Genomic DNA, 25,413 nt, shown 5'->3' with positions numbered 1-25,413 from the left:
CTCTGAGCAAAGTTGACCATCTGTCGCCACATGCACGGACGCATGCGCGCACCCCCATGTCATATTCATCATGGGAGGTGATCATGGGGAGGTGGAAAGTGAGTACGTTTACTTATGAGGAACCTTTAGTTACGTCACAGATTCTTTGTACAACATCCACATCATCATCATAAACAACAACAGCAGCATTAATAAAATAATTAGTAGATGCCCTAATAAAGTGAGTCATCTTATTTTCAATGAAAATTCTCTGCCATGATTGTAAAACACTTTTAATTTGTCAAAAACACTAATTACACAAGCAAGAATGTAAAAACAGATACCACATTTTCTTGACTGTGGTCAACATAGCAGGAAAAGTAACATTAGTGTTAGCATTTAGTCACAGCATCAACTGGGACTGACAGGACTTTGGACTTCGGATCAAGGAGTTTTGCAGTGAAACAGTTGCTATCCTGATGACAAACCCTGTTGCTAAGAGGTTTCCAAGCAGCATCCGAGGACTTGTTTGTCAGTCCATCTCTGACAGGTAATGGTTAACACAGGATCAATGTCTGCACTGCTCAGTTCATTGCGACTCACATCACATAAAAGGAATGAAGTCATTTTCTTTTCCTTACTTTATTTAAAGTAAGTAAGCCAGAGAAAAATAATAAAACTGTTTTTTCTTAACTGGACTTATCACCACGCCACAGAGGCATGAATGTGACAATTGTGGGTGGCAATTTATTCCAAGTTTCCTTTTTATTGGATGCAAAATAGACAATAACAAAACCTACATTATAGTGAACAGAGAAGTACTTTACTATTAATTATGGGGTTTAGTCCAACCTTAGTATAAGACTTTAAAAAACAACAAATGAAAGAATAAAAATAGAAAGAGCAAAGTGACCAAACAGGAGCTGTGTTAAATAACTGGTATTCTTTACTTCATATGCTTCTTGAATAAGTGTTAAGTGGTTTATTTTTCCACATGATGAAATGTGCTGGTGCCTCTGGTTGCTTATCTTTAAACCACTGACATATTTTTGGCTGCTTGGATCATGGACGACCAGCAGCAGAGTGAAGGCGCTCGGTTGTCCAGTGGGGCTTGGTTTCCACCTGGTGGTTCACTCCAGGTACAGACTGGTCCAGAGTTCTTTGACCTCAGCACAATCTGCCACAGCAGACAAATTAAGACAAATTTAAGAAAAACAGAATATCACTACAGCTAATGCTGAACCTTATCACATATAAAAAGATGAAGAAGATCTCTCTACAAAAAGACACAGTACACAGGGAAAACACTGTATTATAAAATGTGCCAGATCATAATAACTGATTTTTGAAGTGTTCATCACGTCACAGTGAATGGCTTCGTTATAGGCAAACAAAGGCATTATCAGAAAAAGGAACAATAAACTATTTATAAAATCTGTACTTAAATAAACGCAAAAACGCATTATTCACCACCAGTGTAGTTGTACCGTACCCTCCTCCAGTGTCAGCAGGGAACCCGTTTGGGTGCTGCACTGACCAGCTGCGTCCGGCAGGCGTCGCTGTTTCTCCGCTGCCGCCTGCCGCGGACGCGCCCCCTTGCCGCGCCTCCGCCTCCGCCCCCACGCCGCCGCCGCCGCTGCCGCTGCCGCGGCCGCCTCTACTGGTGGTGGTTTCAGGAAGCGGAAGCAGGAATGTCGGAGTGTTTTTAAGAAAAGTTTGGGGCAAGTTTGACAGTTCTGGAGCGGAGAGACACACTGCGGTGCAGCCATGACGGTGAGTAGCCGAACCGCACACAGAACTCACAGCACCGCTGCGGAGGGAGGTGGTTCCGCTGGGGTTCCGACTAGTTTGAGAGGTTTTGGACCGTTGCGTGTCAGAGCGAGCAGGAACAACCGAACAGGACGGACGAGTTGATCTGATGTCACACCGTGGTTCAACACGCGAATCAGTTCTGGCCATTAATTTCACAGGGTTGAAGCTAAAGTCGTGACCGTGTCAGGGAGGAGGACGCACTGGTCCAGTCCTACTGGGTCAGAACTGAGTATTATAGGAAACAAACGCCTCATTCACCGATGGTTTTATCTGTTTGCTGTGCACTTTGCTGTGCTGGATATATTTGGTCAAATCTACATTATGCATCTGAAACACACTGAACACAGATAAACTAACAGAAAACAGAAGTCAAGGTCAGTTACTGCTAAATTCTACTGAAGTAAAAGCTGTGGTTGTGTGAATGTAACCGCCGCCATTGTGCTTATTTACTGCTGTTGTTGTGTATTGATAAACGACTGTCGGGGTCTTAAGTGACATAAAAGAGGAAACCGTGAGTTTCTTCAGCCTAAATGACGAAGTGGGACGCTGCTGAAAAGAAGCCCCAACATTGTGAAATATTGAGAGTTTTGCACAAAGTAGCAGGTCAATGACATGACACTGAAACAATAATAGTGATACTGATGTTAGACGCTAAATAAAAAGCATGTTATTTTCTTGAATATTTAGTTTGTATGTTCTGCTAAAGTACTGCAAACTCGCTCAGTTCTCCACATTCATTTGCTTCATTTGTTAAGTTCGTTATATAAATTTCATCCTCTAACAGAAGCATCGCAGCTTTTTCCTTTACTAACGATCCTCTCTTGCACATAATCAAACGTTTTTGGACTTGACGAGTGTTCAGGAATATGTGTGAGCTAATTACTGGATGGTTTGTTTGTTTAGTGCTGTTGTTGTGTAACCTGTGGGAGTCAGGATCTGACTGAACAGTCGCACAACCCAGTAACAAATATCATTCAAGTGCTTGAATAACTGAGCTCAAGTGCATTAAAGCTGCACCAAAGCAGTCGGTGCCGGAGGAGCTGTCAAAATACTCGCCTGACTTGATTTAACACATTGGTAAAATAAATATCTCATTATGTATGAATATATTTCTTACTGTCCCTATTCATCCACTAATTACTTTCAACACTGAGTCAACTCCGTAATCAAATAAATGTGTTTTCCACCGCCACCGCTTATGTAAGTGTGTGAATATTAAAACGGGACTGTGATGATTCCAGCGTCGCTGACAGCGGCTCGTAAATTGTGACACTTCAGTTTCTGGTGTCTGCAGATGCAGGTGTGTTGTAACAGAAGTGTAAACACGCAGCGTTTGAGTCCGAGGGCAGAGAGAGACGGCGCGTTTACCGCGTTCCAGTCTGCAGGAAGCGGCCGGTTCCAGAGAATGTTATGGGAAAAATAGTTTCTTCCTTATTCTATGCAGTTATTATGATTTATGACCTATGCCCTGCAATTAATAGCTTATGTTTTGTCTTACCGTATGTATTTGACATTTCGCCTACATTGTTCAGTGGTTTCTCGGCCTGATAGACTCTCAACTCTAGCCCGGAACCCAAGGCCGGGGAGGTGTGTCTCTGTCTGTTGAGACTTTCTCCTCCTTTTCTCACAGATAGTTGGACGTCAGCAATGCAGGTGTGAGAATGTAAACATCTTCACACACTGTGACAGGGATGCGATGGTGCATGTAATTTGATTGGGCCACACAGATGTTCCAACGTACACGGACAGAGAGGTTAAAAGGCTGAAGCAACTTGAGGATCGTGGGCTCTTTGCATCACACCTTCGTGGTGTGTGCACTGATCTCCCCAGCTGGTTTTTGGTTTGTTGATGTGCACGATCAACATCCATGCTTTTTATTTGCTTTCCCCATTATTTTCTTTATTATTTCAATAAATCGCACAAACAGACAACTCTCTCATCTGCCTCTTTATGGTAAATTTCCACCACAGAAATGACTGGAGCCTCCTCCATTCTCACTGTCATTGTCAGAAATCTGCAGATCTGAAATCTAAATCTTGGATGTTGGAGCATCCTGATGCCTGACGGGGACATTGATTCCACTTTATTTCTCTACGTTACCACCTAATGTACAAGGAGAGGCTGAATATTCCCATGTGATGTGCTCAGCGGCTTGTTTTGAACAGGGACTGGCCCGGCTTCACCACAAAATTGAACCCAGGAGCACGAGGAACAACCTGTGGTTCTGTTGTTGTCCTGGGGAAAGCTCTGGACCTCATCAAAACAGTGCCAGAGTAATGCTGCTTGTTTATGTGACCCAGTGCAAACAACGACCTGAATGGAGCCACAGTCAGTGCCGCCGTCCGCATGGACACGCTTCTGTAAAAGTACTGAGGAATGATGTATTTTGGGCCGAATGTGATGCAGGGCAGATTTGACTGCATGAAAGCTGACCCGTGGTGAACTGCATCACTCCCACAGAGGAGTGTTCTGCGTGCGTGTTGTTATTGTTGATTTCTGACATTCCGCTTTGCATTTACATAAGTCTAAAAATACGGCCGTCCCTCCCTCGATCCCCATCCCTCCTCTCCCGCGCAGGAAGTACTTCTGTTCTTCATTCTAAACACACATTTCCTGTTTCACACGTCCTCGCTTGCTTTGGGCTGCACGCTCGTCTCCACGCTGGCTTTTACCTCGCTGCTTTAGTTTCTCTTCTTTCATCACATTCTTCTTCTCTTGTTGTGAAGCTGCAGAGTCTCTGCCGTTTGCCTGTGAGACTAAGCTGAGGGAGTCAACGCCACATCATTTTTATTATATCTGGTTATTATATTTCCAATGGGCCCATTAGTCATTAAGTTCATAAATGTCAGCAAATTAGGAGGAACATCCATCACAGTATTCAGCATATAAGGACAGAACAGACACAGTGTGACGGGAGAAGCCAGATCAAAAGACACTCAATGGATCAGAGAGTTCTGTCGGTTGTTTTTCTCAGAAGCAGATTGCAATCGCTGCCCCAACAAAAGCAACACACACTGTCCCTAAAGAAAGGATGCGTTCCCACCACTCAGCGGGAAATGAACAAAAACAAGCCTCATCTATGCAAATTGCTGTTCGTTAGAGGTAAAGACATTATAATCATCACTGAGCACTGATTAATGGTAATATATTAATAAGTGAGACTCGCCTACAACCTGTATTATCTCCAGCTGTTGGTGGCAATATATGTCATCCATAAACAGGCCTTGCAATTCATGAAGCGCATTAGTGCCTTTTCATGCTGCATTCAGTTTTTTAGAACCAACCGAACTTGTAAGGATAATGTCAGACGCTCTCGGAGGAGGATTCCTGCTTCTCGCTAAAAATAAAAAGGAGGCTCCATAAATATCTCAAATCGCTCTTTGAGATAGGATTGTTTTAATCCCAGGAGCCCTTCTGATAAACACCAGCCTGGATTCCAGCTTCTCAAGTGTGAAGCTTTGTTGTTTTTTGTGACTTTTAGATCTTCTCATCTGTTTTTTTCCTGACATTTAAAAACATTACCCTGGATTCTTTTAATAAATAATTGTAGCATAAACACGGAATAAAAATAATGCCTCCACACACTGTGCCTGCCCTTCGGTGACTCTGTGCATTAGTTAAATGGCCTCTAGGACATTGAATGTTAGCGATGCTGTTTTGTTCGGCTTCTTCACACCCCGGCAGCCTCTGTTTTTGAAAGACAACAGGCCTCAGACCTGCTGCTGATACTTAGTCACCGCTGTTGTTTTAGTTGTACAGTATTTGTGTTATTATTGTGCGGTCACACGTTTGAAGGCTGAACCTGTCGGTAAAGCTCCGTGTGTTGAAAGAGGCTTTGGCACCTGACGTTCTGCAAACAGCGGCTGAAGCAAAGCGTTCAAACATCTGTGGGATCCTGAACGGCGACGGACGCGCTCAGATTCTCTGCTCGGTTGAACGCGGGCCGTTTTCACACGTGATGCTGATGATGGTGAAGCTCCCGTTGCACGTAAGCTTTGAGTACCGACACGCAACGCATGCACTCGGCGAGTTTGCTCTGGCATGTGATCAAGTTACTTTAATAATATGTAATAACTGGATCAACCTGCTGCCTGCGATCATTGTGAAACTGATAGTTAGCGCTAAAAATAAGAAGCTTAAGGAAGAAGGAATGACGTCTAAACATAGAAATGCTGAGTTTGTTAAGAAGCTCTTGATCCCTGCAGCCTTTAGTCTCTTTGTTGTGCTGTTGTTTTGTCCTCGTCCGTTTCGTGCATGAGTCAAAGACATGAAAGATGCCACTCTGTCCTTTTGCATAACATAAATGAGGGGTAAATCCTAAATGAAGACGATGAACTAGTCTGCCTTCTCTCCGTCTCTCTCGCCAGGCGTTTTACATGATGCCCGTCCTGATGTAGAGTCGTTGGCCGTCTCTGACGGACTGACCCCAACCACACGCACACGGGTCGAACCAGACAGTGGAGCGCTGACGATGAACATAACTGCTGCTACAGGTGAGTCTTCTTCAAATACAAAACCAAACTAAGAACATTAGCTGAAGGGCTCATGTAATTGTATATAGTAATGATGGGAGAAAAGTTAAAAGGCCTCGATAATAAAAAAAAAAGGGTCAACAGTCGGAAAACTAAAGCTACCAGATAAGTGTAACGTAATGGATAAACATTGATAAGCTTTAGTGAATATACACACTTGAAAACTTTATCTAAAGGTAACAAACGTTAAGCAGGAAGTTACCTTCAACTGAAATAATTCATTAAAAGTTTACATAACTTAATATATATATATAAAAAGATGAGATCCATCTTCAATGTCAGAATGTAAACCTGCCCCATCTAAATAAATCACTGATCATTCTTCTGTGTTAAAACTGTATTAAGTCTGTTTGTAGTCGTTGCAGGAATGTGTGCTAATCTCATCTGATTGAAATGTGGCTTGTGTCAAATTAGAGCGGTTTTGATGGTTTGCTACTGATTGATGGTGCACATTAACACGTCAGAGTTCATCAAAGAGACTTTTACTTTGCCATTTTCCTAATTTAGCGTTTTGTGGCCCCGCGATCACAGCTGGGGCCTCGCTCGCGTCTTCGGAGCTCTGTTGACCCAGATACGCGGAGCCAGGACTGATGTGTGTGACGGCTCGGCTTTGCTCGCCTTTGTCTTCATTGTTTAGAATCCGCTTCAGCTTGTCGGGTTAAGTACCCGCCAAACCTGACTGATGCCTTCGCACGGGCTGTCGTGACATGCAGATGTGCTCTGTTGGTCCTCAGGTCGCAGAGGGCAGCCAGAATGCTTAGCGTCCATGAAGCGCCGGGCCTGGGCCAAGAGCAGAGACTCCCTGTGGCAGGAGTCCGAGCAGGAGCACTGTGACCCTGAGGACCCCCAGCAGAGCGCAGCAGACGAGGACGCTCAGGCCGCTTCAGACGAACCAGGTGAGGCTTAGATGTCATCACTGGGTCGAGAGTTCTTTCGCCGATGACTAGAACATAGTCACTTTTCACATGTGATCACGAGTCATTTGTAGGAGGCCACGTGCTTCCTTTCCCTCGAGTCGAGTCAACACGGTTTGTTTGTTTAATTGTACAGCTGGTGTGAGCGTCGGCAAACACGCAGCGCCGTAAAATGCTACCTTAAGATCAGAGTTCAGCAGGTTCAGTGCTCAGTAGTGGAGCTAACGGTGATTTAATGGACCATGTTGTAAAGTGTCGGGGCTGACGTGACACCGCATCATCCGGAATTTAATTGTCCGTCTGACAATCGAAGTCAAGCGTCACCTGGCACACGCTCGCACTATGCTTTCAAGCATCTGAACTTGTTTGAGTCTGGGAATTCATGCTCCCACAAGCTGTTAAGACCCGTGACATCATCGGCCTAGTCGAGCTGCACCTGAGTAACACGCCGCACACCTGGCGCCGCTTCATGTTGGCTTAAAGAACGCGGCTGCTACCGATCAACAGGTCGCCTCTGAGTCTTCCATGCTTGGACTCAAGCGCAATCAATTACTTGATCAGTTGCTGCTCGATTTACTGCCTCCAGCTGATCCTCTAATGTGAGGATTTTATGGAGGCTCTGAGGGCTCAACGCACCAAAGCCAAAGACAACAAAGCAGGAGACGTGAGCAGCGTTTCTTGATCCTACCGCTGCTTTCCTTCCCTTTATTGTGAACAGGACCTGGAGGGTTGTCGTTGAGACGAGCGCCGTGGTCGGTACCGGCCCGCTGGCGCTGGGCTCGAACCGTATCTTGGCACCACTGCTGGTTTTATAGCCGCTCTAATCGCTGTGACACACAGCATCTGCTGGATCATTGCTCTAACGTGCTTCTGTCTTTCTGTCAGGGCGAGTTCCCAACAAGATCACCAGCTGGCTGATTGAATGCAGGTACAGTATCAGTTCCTCCTACATGTCACATGTCAAAGCGGGACAGGGGTTCAGAATCAGTCTAGACCTAATTAGACTCGATCTGAGACTGTCTGGTAGTGATTAATTGGCTCATTTGAAAACGATCAGGAATGTGGCCTAAACACATTTTTTCCTGACTGACTGGTTGAGTGAGCGGCTGCTTCTCTCCCCTTCTTTTTTACTGGTATGTTTTCCTGGTGTCTGACGTCGCGCGTGTATATTTAGGAGTGTTGTTATCAGCTGCTTACGTAGAACTGACACCCAGCCAACGCCTAGGCACACAACATGCAGCGCTCGCACACACAAAGGGAGCGGACCAACGCCTAGCGATAGGACACGCAGGGCCGCTAGGACGGAGGAGGCAAGGAAAGGAGGAGAGGAAGCAGACGGAAGACGGAAGGAGAGGCAGAAATGAAGAGAGCAAACAGAGGAGGGGTTCCTGCTGCTGAGTCAACACTCTTATCGCGCCCACACACTGTATTAGCTGCTGTCACTCAGACCTCCGCTAATGTGACCAGCAGAGCCTGATATGCGCTAGCGCAGCGGCCGTAGGAGCCAAGATGGCTGCCAGTGGAAGGTGGCGGGCTCGGTGGACAGTTGCACAACTGTGTGTCTTAAACTTAAACCCGTCCCATTGATAAGACATGGGAGTTGTGCAACAGCCCAGTGTTTGGAGCCGGTAGCGCTCTGCTGCTGGTCAGCAGGACGGCCGTGCCTCCGCCTCAGCAGGGGGCATTACTCACCCTGAACATGACATGCTAGCTTGTTAAGCGTTTTGCTAGCTTGGTAGGAGTAGCCTTTACCTGCAGTGAGGCAAGCAGCAGAAAAAGATCACAGGCCACAAACACATTCTCTGTGTCTCTGTACACGTGTTACATCACTGTGGGTTCACACGTCCTCACTACCGTGTTCCCTTGATTTGTTCCATTTGCGGCGTTGTATGAAGCGATGCCAAGTGATGTGTGAGTTCTACTAGCAGCTCACAGGCTGGACTTTATTGTTTGTAACCCTGTTTGTCCTTGTCTCTGTGTGCAGGACTCCACTTGGAGCCTCTCTAGACGATCAAAGTGCTCCTCCCAGCAGAGGTAACTCATGCTTTATGTACGTGTTCTGTATTTATGACATGGTGAGGACCCCACGCTGTTATGACACTGACACCGCCTGCTCCCTGGGGACTTTGGTTTATGACTGAATGCTTGCAGGCCGTCATCAGTACATGCTGTTATGGCTCGGTTAACCACAGGCCGCATTTGCCAGAATAACTTGAGAAATTCATGTTGCGCTTGCAACATGTGGATGTGTTATAGCTTCGCTTATGCTAATGCTAATGCTAGTGTGTTTGTGTGTGTGCGTGTGAACAGGGGCACAGAGGAACGGCTGCAGCTTTGAAGATGACCTTTCACTTGGAGCTGAAGGTCAGTACATAGAAAACCTCGAGGCAAACACGATTAGACGTCTGTGCTCTTTGTTAATAGCTTCCGTCCCTGTTGGGCTAATTGTATATTCTCCCTCACAACACCAAATCTCATCGTCTCACCCAGATTCAGGTCAATATAAGTTGTGCTTCACATCAGATGTAGCAGTTGACTCATTAAACATAAACGTACATGTAATGAAATCAGAGAGAGACTTGATTGTTACTGAGGTAGCTTCCTTAGCTTCCGTGCTCTGAACAGTACAAGAGCTCTGCATTGTGTGAGGATTACTTATTACTAGACTTTAGCAGGACACAAGCGTTGTGTGTCATCGCACAGAGACACTGCGTACACATGCTCAGCCTGAGGGGGGCCCGGTTCCGGTTCGTCTTCATTAGGAAGCAGCCTTCCAAGGAAAGCCCATCATCGTTGCTTAGACTGCGCTAAGGCTTCACCTTGGGCTTAAGACCATTGATTTCTCCACTCTTAACTGGTTATGTAGCTGTTTTACTGACAGGTTTTGACTTTTACTTCCTGAAGGTGTTTCATCCCGGTTGACTGAGTGTCCTCTCTGGCCTTTAATTCATTCTTCTGACAAACAGAGTACGCTGCAGAAAATGTGCTCAAGGCGTTAAAAAAAAGCAGCATTCCATCGCTGACGTGAGCCTGAGGCGCGTTTAAAAATCCATTCTGCTTCACGGGACCCGGAAAAAGGCTTTAAAATGTAGCCTCTAATAGAATAATGTACATAAAATTAATAAGAGTTATCGTTTATTTAACGTGAAAAAGCCATGACCAGCGCATGAAGCAGCACATACAGTAGAGGCAGGTTTAGACAGGTGAACATACGATGGGCCGTGCTCCCACTGCAGCCTGAATGCTGATCATGAGACCGTCTGACTTTAACTCAGGCATGTCATCTTCTATTGGGATCCAACCTGTTCTACTGGGTGATCCAGCAATAGAGATTTTTGTCAGCTAAACAGATTCTCAACAACTGATGCACAATTAAAACATGGCTTTCATAAATTAACAAGCACATGGAGAAGTTAATTTAGCATGAAAAAAGCTGTTGGAATCCAGTTATCCAACACTTTGCTCCAACGTTCATCCCGAACGTGTGCATCTCCTGACGTCTGACAAACATAACAGAATCAACAGAAGGTCTTGTGATACACCTTCATCTTGGTTCCTCAGTCCCCCGTCCTGTTTCTTCATGAAGGAAAAGCAAACAGTCAGCGAGGTGTGGAAGCCGTGCATGACTGATGTTCCTCTGGGCATGCGTGTGGTTCTGTCATAGCGCTGATCGGCGGTGAATATTTTAGTAATGGCCCTTATGGAACGTGGGTGTAGTCAAAGGGAACAATACGTGGTGATTAGTAGATGCTGAACTGTGGCGCGTCGGGAGGACATTGATTTTTAACATGTCAGTTCCAATGTTGGAGTATATTTATTTTAAAACATTCTTTCTGTCAAATAAACCGTCCATCCATTATCCAAACCTCTTCACTTAGACGTCTTCAGGCCATCGCAGAAAAGAGAAACGTGCAGAATCAGATCGCCTAAACCTCAAACAAGATGAGACGTAACAGACGTTTATGGATGCGAGGCCACAGTAATCTTGATTGTTGACCATCGAAATATAAAAAGGTCGTACTTGACTTTAAGTGAACGTTTTCTCCAAGGGTTTCTATTTTATATTGTGTTTATATCAATCATCTGTACAAACATAAGAGCTTCTGAAGAGTTTCCTTCCCACCGGGTTCTTCTTCTTCTTCTTCTCCTCCTTCTTCTTCTTCTTCTTCTCAGTCTCCTGGGAAGCGTGTCGCTCTTCAGCGTCTGCATGCTCTCTGTGTACGTGTCTGTGTTGAGCAGGTAGTTTGTGAGTGAACCCAGTCTGATGCCGCTGGGAAAGAAATTTAATTCAATTGTCGAGTTGTTTACTAAATAACAGGAAATGCTGTGACTTAAACTCCAGGCCTGTTGCTGCAGCTGGTTATCTTTGAGTTTCCGTCTGTTTTTATGCTCTGTTGAATCCATCTGCGTGGTTTTTATCAATGTAGGTGGTATTTGTTGAAAACCTAAAAGGCCTTTTTCATTGAGTGGTTCTCTTTACCTTCTCTATCGCCTTAAATCAGCCGGAGTCCTACCTTGTTCTGCCGTGTCATCATGTTAATGGAGCTATTTGATGTCTGGCTGAGGGATTTGGAGATGTCATGTATGAACAGATCCTAATAGACTCTAATTAGAGAAAATGTCTACATGACAGCCGGCAGGGGGGTCGTGCGTTAATACCCAAAGTGAATTAGTAAATTAAAAGGTTCCGGATGAATAGAAAGAGAGCGAATAAGTGAATGTGGCGTGAGGATGTGTCACTTTCAGGTTTTGCTGTTTTAATCCCCCGTCTGTCAAAGAAGTGGATTCAAAGAACACAGTGGAAAAGAGAGAGAGAGACACAGCAGTGGAGCGACAGGTCTCAACAGGTTCCTCCAACTGAAAAAGGCTGTCACACCTCCAGCTCGTGATGACTTTCACTCGTCTGAATGTCGGCCAGTTTCAGGTTTACTTCAAGTACCAATAGCAGCATGTTTTCATTTGTAGTGTTCATGAAAAACGCAGTACTGAGTGTGAGGCTTAGCCGTTCAGCGATAAGCTGCAGAGCAGCTTTGATCAGCTCATCCACACAATGCGATGAACTTAATCATTAGTTGGAACCTCCCAGCGTCTCTCTCTCTCTCTCTCTCTTTCTCTCTCTCTCTCTCGTCTCCTTGACTCGTTCTCGCCGGCGGGACCTGTTGGTATTTATGGCTCTGGCCGTGTGGCACTGTTTGCCCTGTGCTCGTTCCTGCCAGATGATGACACGACGAGCACAACGAGGAACCGCCTCGCCGCTTATTACTGCGCATTGTGCAACACACCTCAATGATTATTTTACATACTTTGCATTTTCGAACTGTTTGTCTTGACACGAGGCTTTGATGGCGACGACGCGTTGATGTGTTTGGTTAATGTTTGTTTGCTATTATTAGATTAGCTGCAGTTCCAGCAGTTTCCCAAAAGGAGCACAGCAGATCTAATAACACTGTCTAAATTCCCACAGTTATGATAAGATAAGAAACAAAATCATCACACATGCTAAAAGTATTAAATATAAAAGTATAAAGTATAAAGCTGTATTTGAATTCAAGATGACAACTATTTTCTGTTTTCACATTGGAAACACTAAATCAAAAAAGCGCTACTTTTTGTGCAACATGAGTCATTTTCATTTGTTTTCTCTGCAGCCAACCATCTTCATAACACTAACAACAAGACTGAATCCTGGTGAGTTGATTTGACTTGTTTTTTGCTGTCCTTGTTCATCATCCCTGCATTTCTTTAGGACATTATTAAACAACCAGTAAATGAAGTTCTGGCTGTTTTTGATGATTCCATTTGTGTGTTTAGTTTTGGTCTTGTGGCGGAACAGAAGAGGAGTCAGTTTAAGGAGCGAGGAAGAAGTATGAACTCTACCGGATCTGGGAAGAGCAGCACCGTGTCCAGGTCAGTAACCCTCAGTCAGGCTCTGCAGGAGCTTCCAGGTACAGGATGTAATGGTCCTAATCCATTCTAACCCAGCCGCTTAACTAGCTGAGGTCTAATAAAACGGAGACGTTACTGTAAAGTAGTCAACGGTTGTGGTTATAGGATGTCTGATCAAGATCCATTATAAGAGATAAAGTCTGCTGACATTCAGTGTAGCACTGATTCTACTAAAACTGAACAAACTCAAAGAGTAGAGCCGTTTTTGGTTTGTGTTTCATAATGTGCTATTATTGACAGGATTTCTGCTGCTAAATAAATAAGACATTTTTCCCCCAAAATTGTGACATTTTGATTCCAGATCCTGGAGCGACTGATGCTCTGCTTCTGTGCAGGTTTCACCATCTCTCCCTCCCATAGGTGGGATGTCAAGGAGCTGCGGAGGAGCTGAGCGTTGTTTGACTGTTACTAAGCAGTAACTAACACACAGCCGCGTGTGAGGCACTAACTAGCCTCCTCTGTTTCTGTAGCGTTTCAGAGGTGGCGGCGCGGTCACACGAGCATCCAGGCCAGATCCTCCTGACTCCGTGGTTAGACAGACTAAACCCACCAGCAGAACCAACTATGTGGCTCGCTGACCTGCTCCCTGAGTGACTGACTGTTTGTGTGTCTGCAGTGTGTCAGAGCTGCTGGATCTTTACGAGGAGGACCCTGAGGAAATCCTGTTAAACCTTGGCTTCGGCCGGGAGGAACCTGACTTGGCCTCGAAGGTCCCCTCCAGGTTCTTCAACGGCTCCTCCTCAGCGCGAGGCATCGACATAAAGGTACTGACCCGAGCGGTACAATGATGGAACTCTGAATGAACACGCAGCCTCATAGTGACAGAGCGCTCCTCTGTCCACCTGCAGGTCTACCTGGGGGCTCAGATGCAGCGAATGGAGGTGGAGAACCCTAACTACGCTCTGACCAGTATGTACCAACATCATCTCTAGTGTGATGATGATGATGATGATGATGATTATTACTCTTGCTGGTACAAAGGTGCCGGGTGCGTTAAACGTGTTAGACGGAGGAAGTGAAGCTCAAAGACTGTGTGTGTGGCGTAATAGCAGCATTATTGTGTTGTTGTTTCTTTTGTGGGGTCCTTCAGCTCTTTCCAATGTTCTGCCAATTGCCTGGACAACTCAGGCAGTGGGGACAAAGATTTGTTTGTTCCTGACACACACACACACACACACACACACACACACACACACACACACACACACACACACACACACACACACACACACACACACACACAAACCTGCTTCGCTAACATCCTGGCCTCTTTTTGTTTCCCAACTTGTGTTTGCATGAGGACCGGCACACACACATTCAGCCGGTTCTGGCCTTCGTAACAGTCGACCTGTCTCTGTGTTGTAAATGTTAAGCTTAGATTGTGTGAGTCCAGGTCACACTGCCGCTCCTCAGGTTAGATTTTAAGCCTTGCTCACATTTTGACCGGGTGGAAACTGGTCCCTGCATTGAGCTTGTTGGAGGAACACAATGTTAATAGTTAGGTCCTGTTGATTCTCTATCGTTTTAGTCGTGACAAGATCCAAGAAAAGGCCAAATTAGCATCTGTGTAAATATTTAACCTCTTTACTATTTTAATTTATTCTCATAAAAGAGTCAGTTAAGGAACAAACTGCATGTTTTACAACTGTGTGGTTCCTGTTTGTCAGAGTGTTGTGGATGAACTTTTCCTTCTCTATCTGCTGTGGCCGCACTCTCTGTTACATACAAAGCAACACATTCCTTGTGCACACAAAGCAACATGTTAGAGCGCTAGAACAATTTATCTGATAAAATCTGAGAGCGGGTAGACGCTAAACAAACTGCTAAAGGTCAGTCAATCGTTCACCTGAATGTTTGATTTCTAAAACAAACTGCATTATGCGGTCGACGTGTGCTCGTGTTTCTTCCTGTGTATCTCAGGATTGTGACCTAATTGTGTTGTTATCTGTAGATAGCGGCTAAATGAGTGGCAAACAATTTGGTGGCACGCATGGCGAAGCTCAACGAACCGAGTGGAGGAGCGAGAAGGGCCGAAAAAGAGAGAAGGGGAGAAGCCCCACGCATTAAAAAGGCTGAGTGAGAGCAGCAGCTAATGAGGAGGCGGTTCACCGTTAAAATGACTCCCTAACTCTTCTCAACATCTCCCTTCCTAATCGACTCATTTATGTATTGTCAGTGTCTCCTTGGATCAGAACCATAACATTTGACTCCGTTTCCAGACTCAGCTCCACTTTCAAACTTTGTGTAAAACAAACAAAAAGGAAAAAAAACAACAGGGAAATTCCAAATTAGCCAAAATGCTTCACTGTGATCCTTGCGTGAGAAGGTTCTCGTCTGCTTATTAGTTAAATGACTTCGCTGGGAACAAGAAAGCAAACAAAGGAAGAAGATCCTGTTCTTAACTGGATTATCCAATAAGAGAAAATAGAGAAACGGCAAAACGGACTAGTTTGACTGAGAAGCTTAAAGTGGTGTTTTTGGCTTGAAAGCAGGTTAGTTTGTATGAGAAGCAGCTGCACTGAGATGAGTAAAGAGCCGGAGAGGTTTCAGTCGTCCACATTCACGTGCCAATCGGTGGAACACGATGCTATTCCGTGCGGTTCCCTCCGACCTGTGGTCTGCGTGTGGTTCCTGGAAGCTTCCTTCTTTTCCAGAGCCTTCTCGTAGCGTCTCGTCGGCTCCTGGATCCTGGACAGGGAGCGCGTGTGCGCCGCTGTCGTCTGTTGCATAAGCTCTGGTCTCACCAGCAGACGGAACGGAGGGAGAGAACGGAACCTCGGGTTCTGTCTCACGATCTTCAGAACGGGCACTAATGCAAAGTCAGCAGGGGACGCACTCACTCTTTGTGATTTATGGGTGCAGCTGTAAGCAGCGTTCAGGTGTTGGGTTCATGAGGCCTTGCAGTTGGAGCCATGACGTCATTCACAGAGCGTCGGACAGGATGCAGACGTGTGCTCTGTAACGGACATATTTATATATTCAGGCCGCGAGGGATGGAGGAGAGGAAGGAAGGAAGGAAAGTGTGCAAGTCATCCTGTCAGAAGCTAGACTGACAGCTAGACTAACAACCACAGAAGAAGAAGAAGGAGGAGGAGGAGACATCTGGGCTCAGTTTTTGCTCTTAAGCTCATGTTTGGTGTGGTTGTGTAGTTTTGTCAAATGCTGTTGTCATTGTGTTACATTTATCCAACATGACTTTGTTCTGGAGCAGTAGCACGCCGTACTCTGGCTGTATCTGAAAACGCTCCAGTGTTAAGTACTCTTTTAATCTATAAACCGAAGTTTTAACATCATCTGAAGTTTAGCATCTGTATTGTGGAGGAGCAGATAGTTTACTGAGAAAAAGATAAAATGTATTTTTGTGTATATATACGTATATATAAACTATTGACCTTTGCTATAAACGTGTCTGTAAGTTAAACGAGCTGACTAACAACAGAGACACTAAACCAGAGAGCGACTCTTTGCTGGATGCTGACACGGCTCCTGATCTACTCACAGTCAGCGTGAAGACGAGCTGTCTACTTGATGCACAGTCTCTTTCTGACCTCCTACTCCACTGGAGCGAGTGTTCCAGCAGCTGTCAGCTCACACATCTTGCAGTAATCTTTTAAATCTTGCGGTGTAAACTCTGCAGATTCTTGGGCTGCACGCTGACAAATTGCACAGTCCACACAGACCCTCATCCTCCCAGACTTGGGAGGATGACAGATGCACATCACACATACGCTGGCTGACACGTGGACGCCTAAAGGACGCGTCTGCCTCTTAAAGGAGCAGCAAACCCTGGCGTTTTCTCCAATTCACATGTCCTCTGGTTTGGACACAGTTGTTTATCGTCTTTTATAATAAAATTTGAGACATCACACTCTTGTTTTGTGTTTATCTCAGGTCGGTTCCGTCAGATCGAGGTCTTGACCACGGTAGCTAATGAGTTCTTCAACCTCTACAGTCAGGTCTCTGGCCAGCCCCGGCAGCAGATTAGCACCAGGGACCAAGGTGACGATGGCAAAAGTCTTTTTCTTTTATAGTGTCAGTTTATTCTAACAAACTAAGCAGCGTGTACATGTGTGAATGCTCTGGGTCTTATTTTGTTTTTTCATCTCTTACAGACGGTAAGGAAGACGAGGAAGCAGCTGCAGAGTCTTCTCCTCCTCTGAAGAGGAACAACTCTGCGCGTAACATGGCCAAGCTCCTCTTGAGGAAGATCAGCAAAAACAACCTGACGGCAGCCTCTGTCTCATCCGAGTCACCTGACGCGCACGTAGCTAAACAGCACAGTGGACACGGCCCAGAACCAGCACAGACCGACGCGTGCACCGGCCAAGAGCAGGAGAGCAGCGAGGACCCCGACCACCAGGCGGAGACGACCGGTCCCAAACACAGCCGCCGGAAGGACGGCCGCTCCTTGGCAACAGTTACCGAGGAAACCAACGGGGACGGGGAGGCAGATCGGCCGACGGGCGACAGGTACGTCACGGTTAGTCTGGGGGTGAATTTCAGTTTCGCTGTCCTCTAATATTTGATCTCCCAACAGCCCTGAACAGAGTAGCGCTAGACAAACACCATCCGGCCAACAATCAACGAATCAGACTGACGTGGAGAGGAACCAGGTGTTGAAAGACGTCACCCCGGCCGTGGAGAAACCTCCTCCCGCCCTGGCGCCGCCTCAGCTGGCCCAGCTGCGCAATGAAAACGCTGACTCTTTCGATATCGAGGAGGTACGTGGGTCCTCGCCTGGCCGACTAATCTGTGCTGCCGTTAGCTTCGTATGTATTGAATGAAATATTAGGAGGCGTTTAAAGGCGGAGCAACGTTTAACCGTCAGTGGGAAATGTAAAAACCCGTCGGACCATCTAGAAAAACAAAAGCAACCTGCAAGACGAGCATCCGTCAGTCACTGAGCCAACGCATCAGAGATCTGTGTAAGAGCTGGAGTTATAGGACGCTTCAGTTAAATTTGTCCTCATTCTGCCTGGAGTCTTTTGTTTTGAGCGTAGGTCTGTGGTTAGAACCACTGACTATTAAAAGGTGTGTCTGACGTGAGATAATGGTTTGGGAGCAGAAACCGTTTTGTTAGTTTACCATCTGTGGTCAGTTACACCAGACACAAAAATAGTGCCACAGTCAAATGCATGGAAATGAAGAGGGATCGAAATCCTCTTGTCGTATTTGAATATAGCTCTGGGCCGGTTTTATGTTGAAGCAGTGCTTCACTCCATCCTGTGGTTTATAAACCAGATACATAATACGTGTGCTTCTTGTGTTTTTTAAAATTTTAGATTCAGAGCAACGATGACGAGGTGCCGCCAACCGGAACATCCAGAGCCAGCGGTGAGTTGACCTTAGCCTCATGTTTTAAACTTTGGTTTCCATTCATTTCTAATTATATTTAGTTTTATTCCTTGTACTTGCTGAAGTTGTTCTTCAGCATTCTCACATATTAACATATGTTCATCTTTCTGGAGAGATAATGAAACAGCCTTGTGCAGTGGAAGTCGAGACTTGAGTGGATTTTTTACTTATGTTTTATTAAACAATGAATGTTTAATGTATAATAATAATAATAATAATAATAATAATAATAATTTGTAATCAGTATTATCAAGATCGAATGTAACACGGTGCAATAATACAAATCTGCTCACACACATTTGCACATTAATGGACACATGCATAACAATGTATATAAAGTTTCTATGTAAAGTATGCAGCTGTAAACCTCGGCCCGGTTGCACATTCAAAGGCGTTTATGTGAGGTGTGTAATATAACGGAGCCTCTGCCGGTGCACGCTCGCTACATCCGGCCTCAGGATCGATCCAGACACTCGTGTTCTGGTTTTGGACACGTCTGTTGCACGAAGTGCAAAACTAAAACATGTTTTTCTTTTCTTTTTTTCCACCGCTCCAGCTCAACTATGTGCATAAATCTCGAGCACACTGCAGCAGCGTTATATAATGTTTCATTAACATCAGGGTTAGAAAAACACATGTCCTCCTGCAGCAGTTTGTCCAAACCCAATATGGTTTATTTGTTTAATTAAGAACGTCGCCATTGAGCTTCGTTGAGTTGTGATGGTTCTAAACTTTGTGTAAATCAATTTGTGGACAGTAACACAAAATGTTTGCTAACAATACAGTAAAATAAGTTAAAAGAAATAACAGCACTTGAGTTCTAAAGGAGACTGTGGAAGTGTCCAGCCAGTCGCTCCAGTCTCCAGAGTGACGTAGCTCAGTTACATAATCACTGCACCGGGTTCATTTGCATTTGAATTTCTGTTTTCTCTTTCTGTCCTGCTTTGTGCATCTAAATCGAATGCTCAGTCAGTCACTACCCCTTAAAGTGCTTGAGTAATTGTACCTAAAGAATTGTCTGATATCCAGAAAACGAGCCAATTTTTAATGGAAAAGAACATATTTTACAAACAGAATTAGATATGTTGTTTTGTGTTTTTCCCTGATTTATCTTGTAGCAACTAATTAAAAGTAAATGACTATAATCGACCTGCAGTTATAGTGAACCTCTAGCTGTACTGCCTCCAGGGCCTGTTTGTAGTAGAAGTGATCCAGTCTGCCGCTTGCTGGACAGAGGAGGCTGGGCAGGAGCACTCAGTGTTTTTATTGTGTCTCCGTCAGACCTGTCGCGGACGGTCAGCCAGCAGTCGGACAGCAGTGGGTTTGCTGAAGAAACGTCTGCCGACTCCAGCAGCAACCTGAAGGTCAGTCGTCTGCTTTTAACCTTTGAACCTTACGTGAAGCGACTGGTATTTCCAGTCGGAGCTTTATCAAGACAAACATCCCTCACATTAGTTACTTTGCTTGGTGGGAGGAGGGAAATACTGTCATGGTGTGTAATGAAACCATGTAAGGCGTCCTGCAGGAAACACGCTGCAGCAGATTCGTGTTCGTGAGCAGAGAGAAGAATCCTTCACATACCAGTAATACATTAGTAACAATCTGCATCAAAGAGTGAAGGCAGTTCATGAGGGTTAATGTCCGATGCTGCTACAGTCTATCTTTATTTTACTAAATCTCCAAAAAGCAGCGATGGAAAGCAGCTGATTCACTGCATTCAGTCAGTGGCTGCTCTCCTTTCTACTGTTTGACCTACTTTTATTAATAATTAATTCACAAGATTACTGCAGCGCTTCGTAAACGTGTTTCCCCTGATTGTGTATTTAAGGCTTGTGAGCTCACAGTAAGTTAACCTTGGCTTGACATTGGCATATTTCCAGTTATTTTACTGACTGTACTTTCTTTGACTGGTAAATAACTGATAATTAACTGTAATTAGGTGCAGGTGAGTAGCGACAGCTGTGACAGCGAGACCACTGTGACATCACACCCGTCACAGGATGTGACCACCCCCGTTCCCATGGACCAGCCGGTGTTTGACTTGCCGGACGCTGCTGTGGCTGATTTGAAGAGTGGTTCCACGCAGGACACCGGGCATGATGGGAAGAGTGGTTCCACGCAGGACAACGGGCATGATGGGAAGAGTGGTTCCACGCAGGACAACGGGCATGATGGGAGTTCAGAGGAGGTTCCACAGTACACCGCCCACCAGCTCCCAAAGAGACCAGGGGAAGCAGAGCAACCCCTGCTGGAGAGTGAAGACAGGACTGTTCCTCCACCTGAACCAGAACCTAGTGTATCTGCTTCAGAACAAAAGCTACAGCGTGATCAGAACCAGAGCGAATCTGCACCACCCACAGAAGAAGTGGGGGCTGATGCGGAGGCCCCAGAGCCCATCTTGAACGGCTCTGGTTCACTTTGTCCTACTCCCTCTCCTTCTCCGGTCCTGGATGCTCTGAATCGAGCCAAAGAGCTCCAGATGATCAGGGCGGGGCACGCGGGCAGCCCGCAGCCTGACGAGGCGCTCAAGAACCCGGAGCGAGGGCGAGGGCGGCGACGCGCCCCCATGCGGAGGTCCTCCTCCCTGCCCACATCGCTCCTCTCCCCCTCCAGGGTCGTGTCCTCGGTCAGGATCCAGCTGGGGCGAGGCCAAGCGTCCTGCACCATGCCCAGGTACTCCTTTAAATACACCCAGGAGACCGAAGGGGGAAGCGAAGAGGAGGCGAAGGACGAGAAGGAGGAGCAGGAGGGGGATGGGGAGGGTGAAACGAACTGTCAGTCGACTCTATTCATAAACCCCGCCTCCTCGTCTGTGTTCAGACAGAATCCACCGAGGCTGCACACAGAGGCTCCTGCCCCCCCTAAACCCATCCCACGCTACCTTTTGGACTCGCAGAGCTCCACTCTTCCTCCGGACTTGACGCCCGGCGGCCGGGGCCACTGGAGCACCCAGAGCGTTCCTGATCTCTCGTCCAACCAGCGTCAGCCTGGAGACTTCCAACAAAACATCCCCTCCAGACAAAACCAGCAAAGCTGGAATCCAGGCCAGGTGTCGTCCCCTCATCCCAACCCTCAGCCTGCAGCTCAGTACGTCAGCCCCGATCCTAGTCCAGGGTTTAACAGCAACCCGTACCCCTTCCCCACCCTGAATCCTCCTCTGCAGTACCCCTCCCGTCTCCAACCCTACGGGAGTCTTCCTAACCTCCATCATCACCACAGCGCCTCCAGAAACCATCATTCCAGTCTCACCAGTCTCCTCCAGCCAGCAGCTCCCACCGTCCCCCATCATGGCAGCCCCACCACCCTGCATCAGCCCCCAGGCCCCACCACTCCTCACTATGTCAACTCAGCGAGCCCCCATCCTGGATCCCCCTTAATTCACCACCAGGGCTACAGCTACCCATACAGTCACCAGTTGCCCTATCACGTCTCACCGTATGCCCCTTCCTACCTTGGTTACCATGGCTACAGCATGTACCCACACCCTGCATACCCACAGCCTGTCGCCCACTGTCCACCGCTGGTCCCCGAACATGGCCTCCACCCGGCTCTGACCCCCCCTGCTCCGGGGTTCTTCCCAGGCCTCGGCCAGGCTCTCGGCCTCCAACCAGGACTCGCTCCACCTGCTCCTCCAGGTCCAGGATCCAACCAGGGCCCGTCCAGTACTGAGATGCAGTTGAGGAAGGTTTTGCATGACATCAGAGGGACAGTTCACAGTCTGAGCCAGGTTAGTCATCCTCAGTCTTGGACATTTTAGTTTTAAATTGGTTGTGTGTAAGTAAAATGTTTGAACCAGGTTGGAGCTTGAGCTTCTTTTTCAACCAGCAAACTGATTTGTCTTCATCTAGAACCGAGCTGACACTCCCGACGGGTTCAGTGAGCGCAGAAGATCTTCCAGCCAGGTAAACCAATGCCTTAAAGTAAAAATAAAAAATAGTTTAAAAAGTCTATTTATTGTGATTGTGATTCTTATTCGTTCACAGTGTTTGGTGGAGTTTCAGCAGAAGAGGCGAAGTCTCAATTACTTCCGTAATCAGATGATGGACTTGGAGCTGTCAATCATCCGACAGCAGGCTGTGGTCTACAAACACCTGAGCCCTGCTGACAGGTGACGCTTGGCAGCAGTCAGACATGTCCTCCACAGTGATCTGGGCCGATGTGTGAACCAACCGTGTGTGTGTGTGTGTGTGTGCAGGCTGGAGGTGGAGCAGCTTCATTCTCTGCGTTCGGCCGTTAGAGAGGAGCTACAGGAGCTGGAACAACAGCTGGAAGACCGACTGATGGAGCTGACGCATCACGGGGTATAGACAGGTTTTATGCTCCTGTGATCTTAAAGTCTTCATGGTATTTGTGTTGCTCATCACCTCTGTTCATCTTCTCAGGGTCTCCACAGGGACAACAGTGTTGACAGCCTGTCCACCGCGTCGGCCCTGAGAGCCATGGAGCCGGTCAGTCTCACACACACACACACACACACACACACACACACACACACACACACACACGAAATGTACAAGCTCGTATTGTTGTATTTAATGTACAAACTTTGCGATGCCTCCAGATGTCCGAGCTCCTCAGGGAGCAGCTCTACCTCCAGTCGGAGCTCAGCTACGACGGCCAGGCTCTCTCCACCGGCGCTTCCTCTCGATCGACCAGTCCAGTCAGAGGAGATGGTGGAGATGACGAGCAGAGGCGAAGCGTGTACCGGGCGTCAATCAACATAACCCCCACCCTCCCGCCTCGACCCATCACTAACACTGTGGAGGAGGAGGACGAGGGCGAGAGGGACACAGGAGGAGGAGGAGGAGCAGGGGGAGGTGGTCGTAGAGAACTCCCAGAGGAGACGGGAGCTGCAGAAGGACTCGGTCTTCAGCAGCTCATCAAGGAGGTAACTATGCAAAATATGTGCTTTGGTGTGAACTTCCGTCCTACATATAAGATAAGAACGGAATGAACCACAGAACCGACATGTTCTCTGAGTGAAGTCTGTCATTTGAAACGTCTCAGCCTCTGTTTCATCAGCTCGTCTCTGTGTTGCAGATTCGGCAGAGCGTGGCGCGGGAGGTCCGACAGGAGATCTACAGCGAGCTGCTGGCTGCGGTGTCGCCGCGGCACTCGCCGCTGCCTGGCAGGCAGCAGCCGCTGTAGCCGCCCCCGGCAGAGCCCCCCCCCAACCCCAGCCTGAACAGTACCACTGTCTTTTTCCTAACACTGTATCACCGAGTAACACTGTCTGTGTGGAACACTACGTGTCTGTAGCACTGTACGTCTTTAACACTGATGATCTGAACAACCGCGCGACGCTGCCAACGCCACGCGTTGCCCGGAAGCACGAGGTGGAACATGGACCGCACACGTGCAGAGAGCACGTATCCCAGCGTCCTGCTGGACGAACCAGTCTGAACACACCACCACCAGCGTCCTTTTCACCATGAGCCATGTCTTTGTCACATCCACTTTCCTGTCATGAACAAACTATCACTACTAGTAGTAGTACTGTTATACTACCACTAATGCCAGTGGAGTTCTTCATGTGGTCCCACATAACACAACTACACTTCAGGCTTTGTCCCACAAAACAAACCTATACTACAATTGTGCCAATCCACGCACATGCCGTAATTTATGATGCTGAGGTTCAAACTGAGCTGGTATTAAAGTTACTCCATTCCATGCACATTTCACCTTAATCTAAAAGATTTAAGAGACGTTTGAGGGGCCTTGATGTTAAAGCTGACATCTTCCCCTCTAGAGCATCGGCGTCATCAATGCTTAATCCACCAGCTACTTAAAACATGGTTTAGTTCACAATAACTGTCGACATGTTAGAGTGAAAGCTAAAGGCTTTGGTTGGCCTTTATTAGCTAATGAGCAACAGCATTGTTTGTGCTTAGCGAGACTAAATGTGTGGTGACAACGTGCAGCACTTTACAGAGGCAGGTTTCGGAATGTTGCCGTGGCAACAATGTCAGCAACGCTTTAGCCAGAGGGAGGTGCTGCGAGGGGGTGGTGGTGCCCATACCTTAGTTGCATTAGCATGTTAGCTTGGGCAACAAAATCTATGTGCAATAATATGAACACACAAATTATGTTATATAATAATATGAACACAATAAATCACTGCAAACATTTCAGGTGTGGTTGCCATTCTGCACTACTTCACCACACACTGTCTAACCCCAGTTAATCCACTTTTTAGCTCGGATGCATTAAGCAACTTATAATTTACTGATTAGCATTTTGGAATATGTGTTTCCTTGAGCATTAAAGCCTATTCATGTGGTCACTTGCATGTTTCTGTATAGACATTTGTAGAAGGCTATCATTTTTGTAGCTGAGGTAAAACAAAACACCTGTAAATCTCAAAACCTCTTTTTTTTTATTCTGAAAACAGTTCCACAAAAGTTAAAAGCTTCACCTACTAATGACTTGGAGCATTCCAACTAGTGACAGTCATTCATCAAATGTCACAAACAAGTGGAGCTTGCTAATGTGTGTATTTAGTCTCTTTTATTACATTCTCTACATTGCTATTAACTGGAGCTATTAATTGTAAATTATCTTTGTTATTTTTTCAAAATATTAGTTTTTCTTTTTTAATTTTTTAAATTTGCTTAGAAACTTGGCTCTGCTGGAACAAACTCACTGTGAGCTCTGAGGCTATTAATATATTTTTGTTTTCTTTTTATTTTTTACTGAGACGCTCTTTTACATGCATCTAATTACACTTTACTGTCTTCTTGGTGTTCATTAATTTGTATTGATTCCTTTTAATATTGATGTGCATTTTATACTGATGTCTTGTCAGTGCATTGCAGAGGAGGGATCACTCTGTAGAGAGGAGAATAATAAAGATGTATTTATTGTACACACAG

The 25,413-nt window shown here is 46.3% G+C and overlaps 1 protein-coding gene across 3 annotated transcripts; it reads left to right on the top strand.

Annotated features, from left to right (window-relative positions):
- The first annotated feature begins 1,607 nt into the window (after positions 1–1,607).
- Positions 1,608–25,408, top strand: itprid2 (ITPR interacting domain containing 2). 3 transcript variants are annotated; one of them, XM_055505326.1, is made up of 23 exons: positions 1,608–1,752; positions 6,159–6,284; positions 7,058–7,219; positions 8,123–8,165; positions 9,222–9,271; positions 9,548–9,601; positions 12,886–12,925; positions 13,049–13,144; positions 13,654–13,713; positions 13,800–13,947; positions 14,032–14,092; positions 17,075–17,182; positions 17,296–17,653; positions 17,721–17,904; positions 18,466–18,517; positions 19,820–19,902; positions 20,478–22,265; positions 22,387–22,440; positions 22,519–22,646; positions 22,734–22,839; positions 22,921–22,986; positions 23,100–23,426; positions 23,579–25,408. In XM_055505326.1, exons 2-23 carry the CDS (start codon positions 6,263–6,265, stop codon positions 23,684–23,686), a joined length of 4,098 nt encoding a protein of 1,365 aa, XP_055361301.1. In that variant the 5' UTR covers positions 1,608–1,752; positions 6,159–6,262; the 3' UTR covers positions 23,687–25,408. The 3 variants fall into 3 exon arrangements, with proteins under 3 accessions (XP_055361301.1, XP_055361302.1, XP_055361303.1); XM_055505327.1 differs by having other exon boundaries at positions 1,609–1,752; positions 22,522–22,646; XM_055505328.1 differs by lacking the exon at positions 13,654–13,713 and having other exon boundaries at positions 1,609–1,752; positions 22,522–22,646.
- The last annotated feature ends 5 nt before the right edge of the window (positions 25,409–25,413 follow it).

Source organism: Betta splendens, chromosome 21 (assembly GCF_900634795.4).
Source record: "Betta splendens chromosome 21, fBetSpl5.4, whole genome shotgun sequence".
Lineage (NCBI taxonomy): Eukaryota > Metazoa > Chordata > Actinopteri > Anabantiformes > Osphronemidae > Betta > Betta splendens.
This window is presented reverse-complemented; position numbering and strand designations above follow the sequence as displayed.

Excerpts from the sequence above, each read along its gene's own strand:
- itprid2 (XM_055505326.1), top strand. The coding sequence starts at position 6,263 with ATGAACATAACTGCTGCTACAG. Across the intron at positions 7,220-8,122 it reads GGCCGCTTCAGACGAACCAG|GGCGAGTTCCCAACAAGATC; the intron begins GTGAGGCTTAGA and ends TCTTTCTGTCAG. Across the intron at positions 13,145-13,653 it reads AAGAGCAGCACCGTGTCCAG|CGTTTCAGAGGTGGCGGCGC; the intron begins GTCAGTAACCCT and ends CTGTTTCTGTAG.